Below are 20,373 nucleotides of genomic sequence, written 5' to 3' on the forward strand. Positions count from 1 at the left end.
TTCATTCAAAGGGTTGTGAATCTTTTGAATTCAGTACCTCTGAGGCTTGTGGATGCTCCATTGTTGAATATATTTAAGGCTGAGATGGAAAGGTTTTTTTGAGGCCTCTCAGGAATTCAAGGGATATAGGGGAAGCGGGTGGGAATGTAGAGATAGAAGATTGGCAATGATCATATTGAATAGTGGAGTAGGTTCAAGGGTGCCATAAAGTCTACCCCTGCTCCTATTTCTGGTGTTATGTTCTATAAAAAAAGAGAGGATTGACGGGGTGACCTGAAGGTTATGAAAGCGTACGATCGAGTAGAAGTTTTTCCACTTGTGAGGGAGAACAAAACTAGGGGCCATACGTATAAAACAGTCATTAATAAATGCACGAGGAAATTCAGGGGAAACCTCTTTGCCCAGAGAAAGGTGAGGATGTGGAAATCGCTACCACAAGGAGAAGTCGAGGCAGATAGTATAGATGTTTTTAAGGGGAGGCTAGCTGAACAAATGAGGGACAAAGGAATTGAAGATATGCTGATAGGTCGAGATGAAGAGGGTGGGAGGAGGTTCACCGGAAGCATGAATGCCGGTATAGGCCTTTTGAAACAAGTGGCCTGTTCCAGTGCTGTATGAATCTATGTACAACTCATATTACTATGAGGATGGATTGTACAATTTTAACTTGGGGACTGAATCATTGTCTGCTCACCCCAATCCATTGGTCCCCTACATTGATTCACTTACCCGAAAGGCTACATTTAGTCTTGACTCTGCATGCATAATGCCGTGGGACACCCGGCTGATAATATATTTAAAATAACCGGTTGATAATATATTAAAAATACATCAGCGATTAACGTGGGGCAAAGGGAGGGGATGCAGCCCGACTTCCAACCCTGACTTTGATGGCAACACCATTAAGAAATGGCACAATTTCCTCCAGTGTTAGGGCCAAGGATTGAAAGAACTCAGGAGGAATTTGTGCCCCTCCCCCCAATACCCCAGGTTTGCCTTATGAATGGGGCATCGGGAAAATGGAACCAATTCTGAAGCCTTTTCCTTCACCCACCTGTAAGATACCCTAAGCATGCAGACGTATACACATAGGATTTGGTTTAATTTCAAATAATTTAAAGGTTTTTCTCCTTTCTTTTCACTTTTGGATAGTTTTGCAATAGCTAGAAATAATACAATGGTCATGTTTCTCCCTCCCAGAATTCTTCAGGGCATGGTTTGACATTTAGCAAGAAAAAAACTTGCTCAAGCAAGGAGAGGGTTCATTGTTAGGAAGAAATGTTTAATAAGGGATCAGTTTTCTTTCAGCCAGGTAGCTTATATCCTAAAAGAAACAAGGTAGGGGTCAACAGATGAATAGAGAAACTGCAGAAAAATGATAAATAGCTCCTACTGCACCATAATGAATCATTAAGGTTACCAGGGATAAGATTGCATGACTAGTGTCCTGTTAAGGATAGCCTAGGTTACCTCTCTTTCCAGACTGAAAGTGGGTAGTGTGACAATGCAATCACTGCTTACCTGAGTAACAAATGAAAGTGAACTTATAGTCACAAGGCACGTCCTTCCATTGCCCATTGACCATAACAACGCAGACAGACATCTTGGTGAAATCCATTGGATAGAAATTGTCCCAGTTCATAAATGAGGCTGGCTGTCCATTGGTCCACATCCAGCCATACTCAGTCATGTGTTCATTGAACAGCCCGATCCAAGCTGGTACATCCTGCATGAGCAACTTTGCAGCTTGGCTGTTCTCCTCCTCGTGTTGCACACTGAGCAGGTCTGTGTGCTCAGTCCGACAGTAATCTTGGGCTTCCCTCCAGGTTCTTTCTTTCTTGATGAGGAAGTACCCCCGGCTGGAGGCATTTGGGCTCAGGGTCTGATCTAGGAAGGGGAGCATAAGGTGTTTTTTAACATTTGGCTTCATCGGTCAAAGGAATGGAAGGCTTATGTTGAACCAGCATTCTCACCGACAAGGAAATCTTTTTCAGACAGCTGATGTGGTTCATCCTCATAAGCGATCACAGAGGGCACATCAAAATCTAATGGGCTTGAAGTTGGCTGACTGGGTTTTCCCAGCGAGTCTGTGGACATAGAAGAGATTTTACAAATGGAGCCTCTGTGGAAAAGTTCCTCCGTGTTTATCGCTGCCAAATTCTGAACTCACTGGAGTTTGTCATCAGCCGTACTGCTTTTCCACATCTAATGTCCATAAAAAGTTCAGTTCAGAGAAGGTTTACTAGACTAATAGCTGGATTGGGTGGGTTGTCTTATGAGGAAAGGTTGGACAGGCTGGGCTTATACCTGCTGGAGTTTAGAAGAGTAAGAAGCGACTTGCTTGAAACATACAGGATCCTGAGGGGTCTTGACAGGGTGGATGTGGAAAGGATGTTCCCTCCTGTGGGAGAATCTAGAACTAGGGGTTTAAAGATAAGGGGCCGCCCATTTTGGGCAGAGATGAGGAGAAATTTTTTTTCTCTTGGAGGGTGGTGAGCCTTTGGAACTCTCTTCCCCAAAAGGCAATGGAGGCGGTGTCTTTGAATGCATTTAAGGCAGAGGTAGATAGATTCTTGATAATCAAGGGGCTGAAAGGTTATCGAGGGTAGGAGGGAGGTTACAATCAGATCAGCCATGATCATATTGAATGACACAGCAGGCTCGAAGGGCCGAGTGGCCTACTCCTGCTCCTAATTCATATGTTCATAAAATCTTTCTTGACTGTTCCTCTGCCATTCAACTCACTTTGTAACATATTTGCATATTTTAAACTCTTTCAGTAGGTTAAAAAGGAAAGAACTTGCATTGATGGAGGGCCTGTGGCAAACCCAGGAATGCCCCAAGGCACCATATAGCTGAGGAAGCACCTTTGAAGTGCTGTCACAGTTGTGATGGTGGGGAATCGGCAGCCAATCTGCGCCCAGCGCGATCCCACAAACAGCAATGTGATAATAGTGGATTGTTCACTCTCTTTTTTAACGTGACTGGTGCTGTGGAATTAATACTGAGCTGGGATACCTGGGAGCAAACTCCCGCTCTTTCTCAGGATAGGCCGTCTTTTATATTCGCCTGGTGGGGCCCTTGGTTTAATGTCTCAGCCGTGAGACAGCACCTCCGGCACTGCAGCACAGGGCTCCCTCAGTATTTCATTGGTGGGGTGTTGGCCTAGACTCTATACTCAAGACTTTGTGGTGAGTCTTGAAGCCACGGCCTCCTAACTTAGAAGCCAGAGTGCTCACAGCTGAGCCATCGAAAAATTGCTAGATAAATTCATAATTGCAGGGAAAGTTTCTTTCAGAAAAGTACACAGATTAAGAAGGGGACAAAATACTAAAAGAAGCAAACACAATTACGAGACTCTATCTTACTGCATTCCTTAAACTGGAAACAACTGGAGTATTGTCCAGTGCTGGATACCACACTTTAGTAAAGGATGTGAAGGCTTTGGAGAGAATACAGAAAAGAATGACTAGAATGGTTCCAGGGATGAGATTATTACAGCTAGACAGAGAGGCTGGAGAAGCTGGTGTTTAACTCTTTCTGGCTCCAATAATCTTTAAACTGTTTGGGGACAATAGGAAAAATTGGCAATCTCACTCTCTCTCTCATTTCTCTTTCAAATTCTCTTTCCCTCTCTGTCCTCGTGCCCACTCTCTCTTTCGCACTCTCTCTTGCGCTCATTTGCTCTTGCTTATCTTTCCCATGTCACATTTCAGCTTGTGGCACCCATCCCCTTCTCATCCCATCCCCGCCACCCACCCAAACGCAGATCTTACCATCAGTTAGGCAGCAAACGGTAAATCCTTTGATTTTACTGCGCTTCCTGATGGATTATAAATGATCTCTTGTGCTTGATTTAGAGTTGTAAGTGGAATATTTTCCTGTTTTAGATTCCACTTTTTCAAGAAGAAGAATCAAAGCCCAACCTAGCTTTCGTGTAGCAATCAATCGACCTTTTAATTCGTTTGCAATGTAGCTGCCGGGTTTGTTCTCCTTGGTGCGAAGGTGGTTAAGAGGAGATTTGATAGAGGGATCTAAAATCATCAAGGGTTTAGATATAATAAATAAAGAGAAACTGTTTCCAGGGTCTAAGGGTTGATAACAAGAGAGCAGAGATTTAAGGTGGTTGACAAAGCAGACAGAAACAATGTGACTTAAACCTTCATTGTGCAGTGAGTGGTTAGAAATTGACAGGGTGCTGGATACGGATTCCATTGTTGCTTCGCAAGGGAATTGTGTAAATACTCAAAGGAGAAAATGTTGTCTTGGCATGAGGTAAGACTGGGATGGACTGTATTGCCCTTCGACAGAGCCAGCACCTACTCAACGGGCCAAGTGGCCTCCTTCTCTGCTGTACCAGTCCACGATCCTATCGTTGCCCATGCTAGTTTATGAGGGTGTAAAGGGAGGCCCGGGTCACTGGCACTGCATCTCTTGCGGCAAGTCACAGAAAAGCTTACAGGGTCCCCAGAGAAAGAAACAAAAGCGGACCAAAGCACAAGTGTCAACAGAGGGCCCAAACAGTGCCTGCCTGACAGGGCGCATCCCCCTGCAATGTGAAGGTGTTAGAGATGTTTACAAAAGTAGTCCCAGGATTGAGGGAGTTTGGTTATGCAGACGGATTGGTGAAGGTGGGGCTGTTCTCCTTCGAGAAGAGAAGATTTGGAGATTTGATAGCTTCAAAATCATAAGGAACCTGAACAGAGTAGACGAGGAGAAACTGGTGGGAAGATCGAAAACCAGAGGACATAGATTTACAGTGACTGGTAAAAGAAGCAACAGCAACAAGAGACAATACATTTTTATGTGGCAAGTGTTCAGGATCTGGAATGCGCTGCCTGAGAGTGTGGTGGAGGCAGATTCAATTACAGGAACATAAGAAATAGGAGCAGGAGTAGGCCATTCAGCCCCTCTAGCCTGCTCTACCATTCAGTAGCTGATTTGATTGTGGCCTGATAGCTCTACTTTCCTGCTCACCCCCATGACTGTTGACTCCCTTGTCAATCAAAAATCTGTCTAACTCTGCCTTGAATATATTCAATGGCCCAGCCTCCACTGCTGACTGGGGAAGAGGATTCCAAAAACTATCAACTCTCTCAGGGAAGAAATTCCTCCTAATCTCCATCTTAAATGGGAGACTCCTTATTTTTAATCGGTGCCTCCCGGTTGTAGATTCTCCCACAAGGGGGAAACATCCCCTCAGCATCCTGTGAAGCCCTCTCAGGATATTATATGTTTCAGTAAGATCGCGTCTCATTCTTCTGAACTCCAATGAATTTCATGGGTTTCAACAGAGAGTCGAATAATTACCCGAAGAGAAAAAATTTGCGGGGCTTAAGGGAAAAAGGAAGGCGGGTGGGGGTGGGTGAGCTGCTCTTGCGGAGGGCTGGCACAGACAAGAACAGGGTGTACGGTCTCTTTCTGTGTGGTAACCGTTCTATGGCTTTCAGGGCCCAGGAGAGAGTGGAGCAGAAAGTGCTAATCACCAGGGCCATGCATCTAGGAGGTGCCTGGGCTCATTGGCCAAGTAGCCTGTCAATCAGGATACTCAGTGTCCAAAGCAACCAATCTGGCAGGTAGACCATTCCGATTGGGCCACTCGGCCAATGACTGCAGTTGCCCTGAACAAATTAACATGGCGATTGAAGCTGAAGTGTGTGGATGTTCCAGAGCACGCTCCATACCTTTAGCTGGTGTGGTTGAGTTTTGGGCTTTGCGTCCCCAGATTCAGTTTAGAAAACGTGGATACTTTAGTTCAGGCAAGTAGGCACTAATGCAGCCATAACAAAAACAGAATTACCTGGAAAAACTCAGCAGGTCTGGCAGCATCGGCGGAGAAGAAAAGAGTTGACGTTTCGAGTCCTCGTGACCCTTCGACAGAACTTGAGTGAATCCAAGAAAGGGATGAAATATAAACTGGTTTAAGGCGTGTGTGTGTGTGTGGGGGGGCGGGGGGGGGGGGGGGTGGTGTGGAGGGGGTTTGGGTTGGGGGAGAGAAGTGGAGGGGGTTGGTGTGGTTGTAGGGACAAACAAGCAGTAATAGAAGCAGATCATCAAAAGATATCACAGACAACAGAACAAAAGAACACATAGGTGTTAAAGTTGGTGATATTATCTAAACAAATGTGCTAATTAAGAATGGATGGTAGGGCAATCAAGGTATAGCTCTAGTGGAGGTGGGGGGAGCATAAAAGATTTAAAAATATTTAAAAATAATGGAAATAGGTGGGAAAAGAAAAATTTATATAATTTATTGGAAAAAACAAAAGAAAGGGGGAAGAAACAGAAAGGGGGTGGGGATGGAGGAGGGAGCTCAAGACCTAAAGTTGTTGAATTCAACATTCAGTCCGGAAGGCGGTAAAGTGCCTAGTCGGAAGATGAGGTGTTGTTCCTCCAGTTTGCGTTGGGCTTCACTGAAACAATGCAGCAAGCCAAGGACAGACATGTGGGCAAGCGAGCAGGGTGGAGTGTTAAAATGGCAAGCGACAGGGAGGTTTGGGTCATTCTTGCGGACAGACCGCAGGTGTTCTGCAAAGCGGTCGCCCAGTTTACGTTTGGTCTCTCCAATGTAGAGGAGACCACATTGGGAGCAACGAATGCAGTAGACTAAGTTGGGGGAAATGCAAGTGAAATGCTGCTTCACTTGAAAGGAGAGTTTGGGCCCTTGGACGGTGAGGAGAGAGGAAGTGAAGGGGCAGGTGTTACATCTTTTGCGTGGGCATGGGGTGGTGCCATAGGAGGGGGTTGAGGAGTAGGGGGTGATGGAGGAGTGGACCAGGGTGTCCCGGAGGGAACAATCCCTACGGAATGCCGATAAGGGGGGTGAAGGGAAGATGTGTTTGGTGGTGGCATCATGCTGGAGTTGGCGGAAATGGCGGAGGATGATCCTTTGAATGCAGAGGCTGGTGGGGTGATAAGTGAGGACAAGGGGGACCCTAACATGTTTCTGGGAGGAAGGAGAAGGCGTGAGGGCGGATGCGCGGGAGATGGGCCGGACACGGTTGAGGGCCCTGTCAATGACCGTGGGTGGAAAACCTCGGTTAAGGAAGAAGGAGGACATGTCAGAGGAACTGTTTTTGAAGGTAGCATCATCAGAACAGATGCGACGGATGCGAGGGAACTGAGAGAATGGGATGGAGTCCTTACAGGAAGTGGGGTGTGAGGAGCTGTAGTCGAGGTAGCTGTGGGAGTCGGTAGGTTTATAATGGATATTGGTGGACAGTCTATCACCAGAGATTGAGACAGAGAGGTAAAGGAAGGGAAGGGAAGTGTCAGAGATGGACCACGTGAAAATGATGGAGGGGTGGAGATTGGAAGCAAAATTAATAAATTTTTCCAAGTCCCGACGAGAGCATGAAGCAGCACCGAAGTAATCATCAATGTACCGGAGAAAGAGTTGTGGAAGGGGGCCGGAGTAGGACTGGAATAAGGAATGTTCCACATACCCCCATAAAGAGACAGGCATAACTGGGGCCCATGCGGGTACCCATAGCCACACCTTTTATTTGGAGGAAGTGAGAGGAGTTGAAGGAGAAATTGTTCAGTGTGAGAACAAGTTCAGCCAGACGGAGGAGAGTAGTGGTGGATGGGGATTGTTCGGGCCTCTGTTCGAGGAAGAAGCTAAGGGTCCTCAAACTATCCTGGTGGGGGATGAAGGTGTAGAGGGATTGGACGTCCATGATGAATGAGAAGCGGTTGGGGCCAGGGAACTGGAAGTTGTTGATGTGACATAAGGTGTCAGAGGAATCACGAATGTAGGTGGGAAGGGACTGGACAAGGGGAGAGAGAAGGGAGTCAAGATAACGAGAAATGAGTTCTGTGGGGCAGGAGCAAGCTGACATGATCGGTCTAATGGGACAGTTCTGTTTGTGGATTTTGGGTAGGAGGTAGAAGTGGGCTGTCCGAGGTTGGGCGACTATCAGGTTGGAAGCTGTGGGAGGAAGATCCCCAGAGGAGATGAGGTCAGTGACAATCCTAGAAACAATGGCTTGATGTTCAGTGGTGGGGTCATGGTCCAGGGAGAGGTAGGAGGAAGTGTCTGCGAGTTGACACTCAGCCTCCACGAGGTAGAGGTCAGTGCGCCAGACAACAACAGCACCACCCTTGTCAGCGGGTTTGATGACAATGTCAGGGTTGGACCTGAGAGAATGGAGTGCAGTAAGTTCAGAGAGAGAGAGATTAGAATGGGTGAGAGGAGCAGAGAAATTGAGACGACTAATGTCGCGCCGACAGTTCTCAATGAAAAGGTCAAGAGAAAGTAAGAATCCAGAGGGAGGGGTCTAGGTGGAGGGAGAATATTGGAGGTGGGTGAAAGGATCCGTTGAACGGGGAGAGGACTCCTGCCCAAAGATGTGAGCCTGGAGACGAAGACGGCGGAAGAAGAGTTCAGCATCATGCTGAGCCCGAAATTCATTGAGGTGAGGACGTAAGGGTATGAAACTAAGTCCTTTGCTGAGCACTGAACGTTCAGCATTGGAGAGGGGAAGGTCAGGGGTATGGTGAATACACGGCTGGGGCTGGGATTGGAAGATGGGGTGGGGACGGAGGGACAGGCAGGGGTGGAGGGTCCTAGATGGGTGTTGGTGTCGATGAGTTGTTGGAGCTTGCGTTCCTTAGCACTTGAGAGAAAGAGAAAAAGTTTCTTGTTGAGGCGTCGGATGAGACGAAGAATAAAATGAAACTGGGGGCACGCACAGCTTTGAAAAAGGGTACTAATGCAGCCACGCTGGTTCTTATGCCTCAGAAGGTCAGGAAGGCCAAGTTTATGGAGTCAGACATCATTGGGGAGATGAATTGTAGTCTTCAGCATGAGAATGCATTCCCCTCCTCTCCCATTGCTCCCAATCCACACAGGTCAAGAGGAAATCAGTTTGATGCTCAATTCAGAAAGCAGTTGAATGGTGTCAAGGAGACAAAGAAACATTGGCCGGAATTTTCCGCACCCATAGGTAGCGTGAACAGACAATATGGCGAGAAGGCCAAAAATCAGTTTTACACCAGTTTGCAATCATCCGCTCCGTCTGTCAATGGTGAGCCATATTTCCCGCAGTCCAACATCAGGAACTTAATTTGAATGCATTTGCATCTCATTATTGTGCCCGCACACTGGGATCATCCCTCAACTTCAAATTTACCTTCCGCGTCAGCGTGACTTCAGAATGGCGTGATTTACGACTGCCTTTAAAAGGCACGCACCTGGTGACCTGAACTTTGAGAGGAACTCGGACGTGAGTGCACACAAGCTGGCGCAGTGCACACAAGCTGGCGCGGTGCACACAAGCTGGCGCGGTGCACACAAGCTGGCGCAGTGCACACAATCTTGCGCGGCGCTCACAACCTTACATGGTGCACGCAACCTTGCATGGCGCTCACAAACTTACACAGTGCACACAACCTTGCACAGTGCTCATGAGGATCGCCCATGGGACAGCATGGAAGAGGCACCGCACATTTGGTTGGGGGGTGGAGGGGGGGGTGGGGGGGTGGTGGCGGTGGGGGAGGTGCACAGGTAAGTCACTTTTTCCCAGCTGGCTTTCAGTGCAGTACAGGGGGAAGGGCAAGGGCTCCAGTGTGGGTGGTGCCGGTGAGGGCAGGGAGGGGCAAGGCAACACAGGCTGATGGAAGTATACAAGCACATGCCAGGGGGGGTGAGGTCTGGGGGTGTGAGGGAAATGGCCATGCACTTAAGAAAGCTTGTCAAATGTGAGCATTCTTACATAGCTGAGATCTTTCAGCAGCAGCTCCATTGGTATGCTTGGAGTGGGGCCCCTGAAGCTTTTCTGCCCATTCAAGCAACACAAAAACATGAATGCGCCACTGAATCATCTGGAACTTTTCACCCCTCGGGAGCAGACTGCAAATTAACGTATGTTCTAGGGGGCTGCAGAATAACTGAATCCCCTTGCAAAAAGTGGCCACTGGGTAGTCACTGGCTCAGAGCCCCTTGCAATGTCTTTATTCAGGATTGGACCAGTATCCCCCCCGGTCCAAGTTAATAGTGCAGCCTTACAACGTGTGTTATTAGAATGCCTGCGCCTGAGCTGATAGCGACTGAAGCTACCGCCAATCGGTCAGTTGGAGTGGGGCAGGGGTGGGTGAGGTTTCAGATAGCCATGAAATGCACTTCGCCCTGGCCATCCAAGTGGTCAGCAATCTCCATCATGCATGAAGGGACCTTGAGACGCAGCCAGAGCCGGAGACTTAACCAAGAGAGGTCCTTATGAGACATATGCTAACTCACGCGTCTCTCTCTTTGATCCTGCAGGAGGAGAACATCAGGATCACGAAGCCTGGTGATATAGTGGTATGCCTCATGGCTTAGAGGGAACAGAGAAGGAGGAGAAGAGTGCAATGGAGATGCCTTGCTTGCACCATCCTCAAGATGAAGGGACGGCAAGGCCTCCTGTGCAGGCTGCTGAAAATCCACAGCAATCTGTCACTGGTAGGCAGCTCTAGATGCTGGGTCTATAGACTTGTCATTCCTGCAGATACAGAACCGGTATGGGCCGAAGGCTATGTGTGTCTAGGGAACTAGTCAGTCACATTTGCCACCTGCTGCAGAATTTGGCACCCACGGGGACATGGAGGGCATCCACTGTCAGTGGCTGTCAAAGTGATCATAGCGCTCAATTATATGCCAGTGGCTCCTTCCAGGGCTCCACAAGTGACCTGAGGATCGCGCAAGCCTCCAACCACAGGTGTATCCAGGGGGTCATGGACGCCATCTTCGCGAAGGCACAGAACTCTGTACATTTCGACTGGGATCAGGCAAGCCAGGAAGCAAGAGTGCTGGGATGTGCAGCAATCTCAGGTTTTCCACAGGTGGAGGGTGCCTAAATGATGCTTAGGCCTCCGTGGTAACAATCAGTCCAGTATGTGAACTGCAAGGGCTTCCACTTGCTGAGCGTGCTGCTGGTGTATGACCACCACAAATGCATCGTACGGGTCTACGCATGGTTCCTAGGGAGCGTCCACGACTCCTACATCCTCAGCAGGTCTCAGATCCCTGACATCTTCCAGGGTCCACAGAGGCTGCAGGGTCAGGAACAAGGGCTACCCACAGAGGATGTGGCTAAGGACGCCCATGCAGGGCCTCAGGCTGCAGCAGAGAGATGATTATAACGAAGCTCATGCCGTAACCTGGAATTTGGTGGAGCACGTGACTGGCATATTGAAAATGAAGTTCCGGTGCCTTGACTGGTCTGGTGGAGGCGCTGCGAGACTGTGCCCAGAGGGTATCACGCATCATCGTAGCTTGCTCAGCGCTACACAGGCTGGCGCTGCAACAGGGCGAGGACCTGGCTGAGGAGGAGATGGAAGAGCTGCACGTCTCCTCCGATGAGCAGAATGTCGAAGGGGATGAGGGTGATGAGGTCCTCGAAGGCGAGGATGTCAGTGATGAGGCCAATGTACTGGCCAGACGAGGCAGGCGGGCTCGTGAGGCCCTAATAGCCGCAAGATTTGTGGAGGATGATGACGAGAAGCAATGAGGACAGTCCTGGCATCCTCACCTTGCATCTGAGAATGTCTGACTCCTGTCTGGCTGAGGGCAGCTTGCTCATGCTCTGTGATCAGGGTCATATCATGGAGACGCAGCCGTGAAACTTTAAATGCACCTGATCCTTTGTCAGCCTTCAGCACCTGACCCCTTCAGGAGCACAGCGTCACCGGTCACAGAGGCTGAGGAGATGGGGGCCAGCCCCACCTCAAAGGTGCTGCGAGAATGACGGAACTCTGTGACACTTGCCCACAACATTCTGGCAGCAATCGAGGTGCAGGCATCAGTAATGTGCCCAGTGAGTGTGAAGCAGGACCATCACTTTACTCTGAGATTGCACACTGCACAGGGAAGAGGCTCTGGACTGAGACACCTGCCTTTATCTTGTGCAGGAACCAAGGTTTCACACATCTGTGTGACATGAATACTGCTCATCATAACAAGGAGCCATAGGCAGGGAGACATTCTTGGGAGTTTATTGACCATAGTGAACGTTATGAACAAGAGATTAACACCTGTGCCCATGTACATCTCCTTAACCTTCCTTGGTGCTTTTGCAGTTTTGGTGCTCCCCTGACATCCAAATTGGAGATGCAGTAAGCTGCTGACTGTGATGACGTCAGCGGGCATCCTCTGGAGGGCCAAGACCTGGAGGGCCCCAGCCTGCTTTGGATGTCTTACTATTGGCCAGGTGCACCCTCCTCAGCCTGTGGAGCTGGAGGTGATGGGGTCACAGAAAGAGGGGGTTTGGATCGGATGCACATTCTCAGTCACCTGGGTGAATGGCCCTTGGGTGTTGAGATGCTGGCCCTCCTCCCTATGGATGCCTGATGGCTCATGGCTGACTCCTTGAAGAGAAGGGGAGCCTGCAGTGCGATCGAACCGACCACCACCTCTCTCATGTTGAGGCCAACTATGGCATCAGCGATGGATATCAGCCCACGCTGCAGTGCAGGACCGATGTTCTGGGCCAAGGTCTCCATGGAAGACACCACCCTGCCAGTGTTGACCTCAGAGCATCTGCCTGACGGCATGAACACATCGGACTTAAGGCAGGCAGATCCCTCCATCATCCCTTGCAATCTGAGTGATTGTGCTTGCAGCTCCACCAACCGATTGAGGACCGAGTCCAGAGGCTCATCATCTGACTCGGACTCAGCAGATTCCTTACTTCCAGCAACCCCGAACGTCCCTGCCTCTGGTGCTGTGGAACAGATTGTGCGCTGTGCTCACCAGATTGTGATCCTGAGGCTGCTCCATATCTAGGTCCCACCGAGATGCGTGTCGCTGCGCTGGTGGAGGGTGTGGGTGAACGCCAGGATGGGTCTTCAACGGTGATGCCCTCAGGGAGCTCACCCGAGGTGGTCTCGGCAGTGGAGTCGGGGTCAAGGTTGCCCGAGGGTGACACGGCACGTGGGCCTAGGACAGAAAGTGCAGATTATTAGTGTTTGGCAGCCGCGTTACGCACAGAACTGTGGGCTCAGAGTGGTGTTGACAGGTGGATGATCTGGTGCAGGATCCTCACGTCTATGCTTGCTGCTGACCACAACGTCGCTGCAGGAATGGCTCACGTCCTCTCCAGCCAGCACCAAAGCACGACTCTCGAACGGAGTGAGGACTTTGATGTCAGGCACTCCACCCCCCAGTCTGGGACCTCTCTCGGTGATTGTGAGTGATCTTGTCCTGCTTGAAGACAGATGGAGAGAGTGTGAGCAAGGCGCGTGCCAGGCCAAATGAGAAAGATGTCCTTGTGGGCTGAGTGGAGCCATGGACGGGATGAGGAGGTGATCTCCAGAGGAGATGAAGCCAGATGAAGAGGTTGAGGGTATGTGTGAGAGAGTGAGTGGCGATGTGCCTCGAGCTGGCAGTGAGTGAGATGCCAGTGAACTTGTGATGGGCTTGTGAGTGGGTGAGTTGAGGTTGATGAGATGCTTGACTTACCCTGGCGGCATGGATCATTCATTCTTTTTTTGCTTTGGATGGCCAACATCTTGTGAGCAGCGTTGGCACTAACCAACTCTGCCACCACCTCCCAAGCTGGTGAAGCTGATGGGCCTCCTGTGGCCAGCACTGAGGGAAGGACATTGCAGCAGGTGTTCCAGGGATGCGCCATTGAATCGGGAGGGCTGCACTCTTCTTGGCTTTTGGGGCCATGTCTTCATCGGTGCCCTCCTGGGCTGTGAGCATTGAGAACTGTGCACGTGGCTGCAGTTTAAATATGGTGCTGAGAGTGTGGAAACAGTGAGGCAATGGCGTGGAAGGCAAATCAGAGGCTGCTCGCCAGCGAGATGGCATGTTTCCCTTGCCTGCATAATTTATGAGACAGAAAGGGGACGATACGGCATGAAAATCCACCATTGCGGCTGGCAGGTAAAACATAATTTTTCACTCGCCTCCCCTAGCCAAATTCGAGCTGGGGAGTGAGAGCAACTGTGACTGTAAGAGTGACTGAGAGAGTGAGGGTGACTGTGAGAGCGAGTGTGACTGTGAGATTGAGTGTGTGTGAGAGTGTGTGTGAGTGAGTGTGACTGAGGGTGAGTTTGTGAGAGTGACTGGGAGTGAGTGTGCGAGAGTGAGCGTGTGTGAGAACCCTGAAAGGTGGAGTGAGCCGGGCACCTCCTCCTTCTCTGCCCTCCTTTAAAATCCTATCCACGCACTGGGCTGGGATAGAAGGAAAGCCCAAGCTAAATTATTTTTTAATTCATTCATGGGACACGGGCTTTGGTGGCTGGGCCAGCATTTATTGCCCGCCCCTAGTTGTCCTTGAGAAGGTGGTGGTGAGCTGCCTTCTTGAACCGCTGCAGTCTATATTAGACAACTGGCTACTGATCCCCACTTTCGCAAGAATTCCAGCTCTGAATGTGCACCGCCAGAGACAAATGCAAGGCCATTGTTAGTTCAATCCAATGCCTTCTCTCCACCACTATCCCCCTCCCCCTTCCCTGGTGACCAAGACTTGGGGCTTAGTCTGTCTCTCTCTAGCTCTGTTTCTTAACTGAAAAGGCAAAAAAAGTATATTAGTTAGGTCAGCTGCTTGGTACTTCTTAATGGTCATTTTTATTAATTACTTTTTTTAAATTATCAATTTATTGCTTTGACATTGATTATTTTTTGCTCAGCAAGTTGTTCATTTTCTTCTTCCTACCTTAGCTTTTTTTTGAAATCCATGTTTTGTCAAACCAGGTCTCAGGAGGCTGCTGCTGGGTTTCTTGCTAAAGGGGAATGAGACACTCGCAAGAAGTCTAATTACTTTTTGGAGAGCTGGCAAAAAGGGGTTATTTTTGCTCCAATAGAAACGGGAAGTGTTAGAAATGCTCAGCACATCTGGTGGCACCTGTGCAGGGAGAAACAGAGGTCAGTGACACTTCGACAGAACTAGTGCAGATTGTGGACTTGAAGCATTGACTCTGTTTCTCTCTCCATAGATGCTGCCTGGCCTGTGGAATATTTCAAGCATTTTCTGTTTATATTTCAGATTTCCAGCATCTGTAGTACTTTTCTCTCCTATGATATGCTCTGTGCTGGGCATTTATAAGGGTGGTTAGTTTCAATTTACAATGAGAAAATATTTATTACTCAATGCAAAGTGTAATTTTCTGTTAACAAAACCTACTTGTGTGGATAGAAATAGCAGATTATTGCAGGTGAATTGGTTGGTGATAATTTACTGGGAGATTTTGCCACTTTTAAACTTGGAAGTAAAACCAGGAGTCATGCGCCAATCGAATATGTCACTGTTAGTTCAAGATATTCACATCTGTACATAGGATTGTTGTTTGTGGTGCTTGTGAGGTTCAAATTATTTGGATGTTGCTGTCCAGATAGTGCATAGGGCCAGCAGAGCTGTTTGCATAATATGAATGACCAAGTTGCATGTAATGACAAAACCATGGCTGTGAAGTGTATCATATTGAAACCTGTATTTTCAATGAGCTTTATAAATGGAGCCATAGAGTACAAAAGCCAAGACATTTTTGCTAAGCCTACATAAAGCAGTTCAGCTCCACTGTGACAATGGTTCCTAATTCTGGGAACTGGAAGGATGTGAGGGGGAGGGTTAAAGGGCGGTGAGGGGAGGGAGGATAGAGGGACCCGGAACCAGGCAAAGAACCAGGGCCCACGATTTCTCTCCCCTGGCCTTGATCACCTTACCGGTGTAGCAAACGAAGGGGAACAAGAAGCGACAGGGGGCGTCGCTCCATTTGCCACCCTGGACGTAAACACAGGCTGAGGACATGACCTTGAAGCGGTAGGGGCTCCCTGACTTCCAATTTGTGTAGCTGACAGGGTCGCCATTCACCCACTTCCAGCCATTGGCTGACTGCTGGTTGTTGTACAGGCCGCACCATCCCAGCTTGATTTCCTCGAAGAGGCTGCTGGTGGCCGAGCTCTCCTGCTTGCTCCGGATGCTCAGCAGATCTGTGTGGTGGACCAGGCAGTAATCGCGGGCATCCGACCAGGTTTTTTCCAGGAGGACCTTGTGGTACGTTCTCTTGGAGATGAGATCTTAAAGAGATAAGATACAAACTGTGGCTTCTAATCGCCTTGGAATTTCCCACACCTTCCATCCTCCCCCCAAACACCCCCACACCCATCCAAGAGATGGGCAACAAGAGAAAGATTGCAATTAAGCATGTTGCAAAAAAAACGACATGGACAATGCTGGACTGCAGAACCCTGCAATACAGAGGGATCTGGGTGTCCTTATGCATGAATCACAAAAAGTCAGCATGCTGGTACAGCAAGTGATTGGGAAGGCCAATGGAATTGGCCAATGGCCTTTATCGCCAGGGGAATGGAGTATAAAAGTAGGGAAATCTTGCTATAGCTGTACATGGCATTGGTGAGATCACGCCCGGAGTATTGTGTATAGCTTTGATCATCATACTTAAAGGGGGGTGGGGGGCGCACAATTGCATTGGAGGCAGTTCAGACAAGGTTCACTAGGCTGATTCCTCAGATGGGGGGCTCGTCTAATCAGAAAATATTGGACAGGTTGGGCCTATACTCATTGGAGTTTAGAAGAACGAGCAGTGATCCGATTGAAACATATAAGATTCCGAAGGGGCTTGACAGGATGGATGCTGAGAGGATGTTTCTTCTTGTGGGAGAATCTAGAACTAGAGGGCTCAGTTTCAAAATGAGGCGTCGCCCATTTAAGGCGGAGATGAAGGGGAATTTTTTTCTCTCAGAGGGCCGTTGGTCTGTGGAATTCTCTTCCCCAGAGAGCAGTGGAGGCTGGGTCATTGAATATAGGCTAAGTCAGGCAGACGTTTGAGCAGCAAAGGGGGTTATAGGTTATGGGTGGGTGGGTGGTGGGGGGCGGGGGGAGGCGGGGGGGGGGGGGTGGTGCGCGGTGGTGGCTGGAAAACAGGCAGGAAAGTGGAGTTAAGGGCACAATCAGATCAGCCATGATCTCATTGGCTGACAAAGCAGGATCAAGGGGCCGAATGGCCTACTCCTGTTCCTATTTCTTACGCTTTTATGTTCAGGTTGGTCAGATGGGCGGAATTTCAACCAAGCTCGTCTGAGTGGGAATTCTCCACGGGATCACCCAGAACACCAATTTCACACTCCGCCCAATGCTGGCTTGCACATTGCATACATGGAAATATTAGTGAAGGAGGAGGGCATTCAGCCTCTCCAGCAGCTTCTGCCATTCTATTAGATCAAGTAGTCGCAGTATTTATTTTTTATTCTTGGAATTACTATTTCCCCCAAGCAACATCACAAACATACCAAAGATTCCCTGGGGCTGCTATCACTAGCCTGGCCCTAAGGCCACTCTTTTAGGCTTGTGTTCCTGGAAAATTAAGACAGTCAAGGAGTGATTGGATCAATGTTTCCAAATTATTGTGGGGAACTATGGTGTAGGTAGAGAGAAACTATTTCTGCTGGTCAAAAAGACTGGGACTGGGGGACATAATATAAAAATTAGAGCCAGGGGTGAAATCAGGAAGCGCACCAGCACACAAAAGGCGGTAGAAGTTTGGAACTCTCTTCCCCCCACAGTGACTTTGAGATGATGGCATAGTGGTAATGTTGCTGGACTAGTAATCCAGAGGCTAAAGCTCTGGGGATACGGATTCAAATCCGACCATTGCAGCTGGTGGAGCTGGAATTCAATTAATAATATTTGGAATCCTTCCTTCCATCATAAGGTCAGAAGCATGGATATTTGCTGATGATTGCACAATGTTCAGCATCATTCATGACTCCTCATGTCCAAATGCAGCAAGACCTGGACAATATCCAGGCTTAGGCTGACAAGTGGCAAGTAATATTCATGCCATACAAATGCCAGGCAATGACCATCTCCAACAAGAGAGAATCTAACCATCGCCCCTTGATATTCAAAGGCATTACTATCGCTGAATCCCCCACTATCAACATCCTGGGGTTACTATTGACTAGAAACTGAACTGGACTAGCCATATAAATGCTGTGGCTACAAGAGCAGGTCAGAGGCTGGAAATTCTGTAGAGCAAGTAGCTGACCTCCTGACTCCTCAAAGCTTGTCCACCATTTTCAAGGCACAAATCAGGAGATTGGAATACTCTCCATTTGCCTGGATGAGTACAGCGCCAACACTCAAGAAGCTCAAGGTCATCCAGGACAAAGCAGTCCCCTTGATTGGCTCCCCTTCCACAAACATTCACCCCCTCCACCCCTGATACACAGTAGCAGCAGTGTGTACCATCTACAAGATGCACTGCAGCAACTCACCAAGACTCCATAGACAGCACATTCCAAACACATGATCACTATTGTCTAGAAGGACAAGGGCAGTAGACACATGGGAACACCACCACCAAGCCACACACCATCCTGACTTGGAAATATATCACCATTCCCTCACTGTCACTGGGTCAGAACTCTCTGACAGCACTATGGGTATACCTACGCCACAGGGACTGCAGCGGTTCAAGAAAGCAGCTCACCACCACCTTCTGAAGGGCAATTAGGGATGGGCAATAAATGCTGACCTAGCCCAGCGATGCCCAAATCCCACGAACAAATTTTTTAAAAAGAGCTCAAATGCTCCATAATAGCGACCAGGACAACTAGCATTGATTGCTGTAAAAAGCCATCTGGTTCACTAATTCCTTTAGTCCATACCTGGTCTGGCCTATATGTGACTCCAGGCCCACAGCAATGTGGTTGACTCTTAATTGCTCTCTGAAGTGGCCTAGCAAGCCACTCCGTTCAAAGGGCCATTAGGGATGGGCAACAAATGCTGGCCTTGCCTTCAACGCCCACATCCCATGAAAGAATAATGGAAAAAATATTGATGTTGGGTGAGTTGTTAATTTTAAATTTGGGATTGCTAGATTCTTATTAATGACAACCACTTGTATTTAGATAGCACCTTTAGTAAAACTCCTCTAAGGGCTTCACAGGAGCATTCAGGGCAAAATTTGGTATAAGGCGATGTTACAGCAGACAGCTGAAAGCTAGATCAAAGAGGTTGGTTTTAAGAAGCGTTTTTAAAGTGAGGTAGGGAGGTGCAGAGGTTTAGGGGGGAAATTCCTGAACCTAGGGCCCATGAGCTGAAGGCATGACCACCTTTGGTGCAGCAACTAAAATCGCAGATATTCATGAGGGCCAGAATTAGAGGAGGGTTTTGGGGCTGGAGGAGATTACAGAGAAAGGGCTGGGGCAAGGCCAGGGAGAAATTTGAAAACAAGGTGAGAGTTTTAAAAGCAAGATGTTGATTGATGGGGAGACAATATAGGTCAGTGAGCATAAAGGTGATAGGTGAACAGGATTTGGGTCAAGTTAAGACACTGGCAGTAGGGTTTTGGATGACCTCAGGTTTACAGAGGGCAGATCAGCCAGGAGTGTGCTCGAATAGTTGAGTCTAGCGGTAACAAAGGCGTGGATGAGGGTTTCAGCAGCGGATGAGCTGAGACGGGGAAAAGTGGGGCCGTGTTGCAGAAGTGGAAATAGGTGGTCTTAATGGTGGTGCAAGATGTGTGGTCGGAAACTCATCTTGGTATTGAGGGGAATGAGGAAAAGGCGAGCATGTAGAGTTAGGGCACTGATCCGCCATGATGAGTCAATTGACCTTCCCTGGCCTATCTGTTCCTACTTAACTACCACAAACGCCACCAAGGGAGCGCTACAATTTCCCGCGCATAGCAGTCTCGAAATATTGTGCAGTAGTGGAAACGTTCCTACCGACACTCAGGTTGGTTTGATGGTCTGCAACCTCTTTGGCAGGAGGAGGAGGTTCAGTTCTTGCAGGTGGTCTTGATTTTGAAGCACGTCTGACTTCTGAGTTTAGCTTCAATTCTGTGGAGTCAGAAATGTTACACGTTCCTCCAGTCCTCTTTTAAGTAAATCTGATATCAAAATTCCGCACAGCCTAACTCCAAAAGCTAGTTCCACTTCAGCCTGAGGTAGATGCTTCACATAGGATTACATAAAATCTACAGCATAGAAACCGCACGTTCGGCCCAACGTGGTGTTTATGTTCCAAACAAGCCCATTCCTGGGATGTGGTCATCGCTGGCTGAGACAGCATTTATTGCCCATCCCAAATTGCCCTATAGAGGGTGGTGGTGAGCTGTCGACTTGAACTGCTGCAGTCCATGTGGTGTAGGTACACCCACAGTGCTGTTAGGAAGGGAGCTCCAGGATATTGACCCAGCGACCGGGAAGGAATGGCAATATAGTTCCAAATCAGGATGGTCGGTGGTTTGGAGGGGAACATCCAGGTGGTAGTGTTTCTACGTCTCTGCTGCTAGGTAGTAGAGGTTGCAGGTTCGGAAGGTGCTGTCGAAGGAGCCTTGGCGAGTTGTTGCAGTGCACCTTGGCGATGGTACACACTGCATGACACTGCGTGCCAGTGGTGGGGAGAATGAATGTCCTCC

At 48.7% G+C, this 20,373-nt stretch overlaps 1 protein-coding gene across 1 annotated transcript in view; it reads right to left on the minus strand.

Annotated features, from left to right (window-relative positions):
- Positions 1-15,393: 15,393 nt before the first annotated feature.
- Positions 15,394-20,373, minus strand: part of LOC121291276 (macrophage mannose receptor 1-like) — a 44,850-nt gene continuing 39,870 nt past the window's right edge. Inside the window, exons 11-12 of the mRNA XM_041212346.1 lie at positions 19,679-19,792; positions 15,394-16,003 (exon numbers count right to left, since the gene is read on the minus strand). Coding sequence (XP_041068280.1) covers positions 15,555-16,003; positions 19,679-19,792 — 563 coding nt within the window. The 3' untranslated portion in view covers positions 15,394-15,554. The remainder of the gene's footprint in view (positions 16,004-19,678; positions 19,793-20,373) is intronic.

The sequence above is a fragment of the Carcharodon carcharias genome, chromosome 19 (assembly GCF_017639515.1).
Source record: "Carcharodon carcharias isolate sCarCar2 chromosome 19, sCarCar2.pri, whole genome shotgun sequence".
Taxonomy (NCBI): Eukaryota; Metazoa; Chordata; class Chondrichthyes; order Lamniformes; family Lamnidae; genus Carcharodon; species Carcharodon carcharias.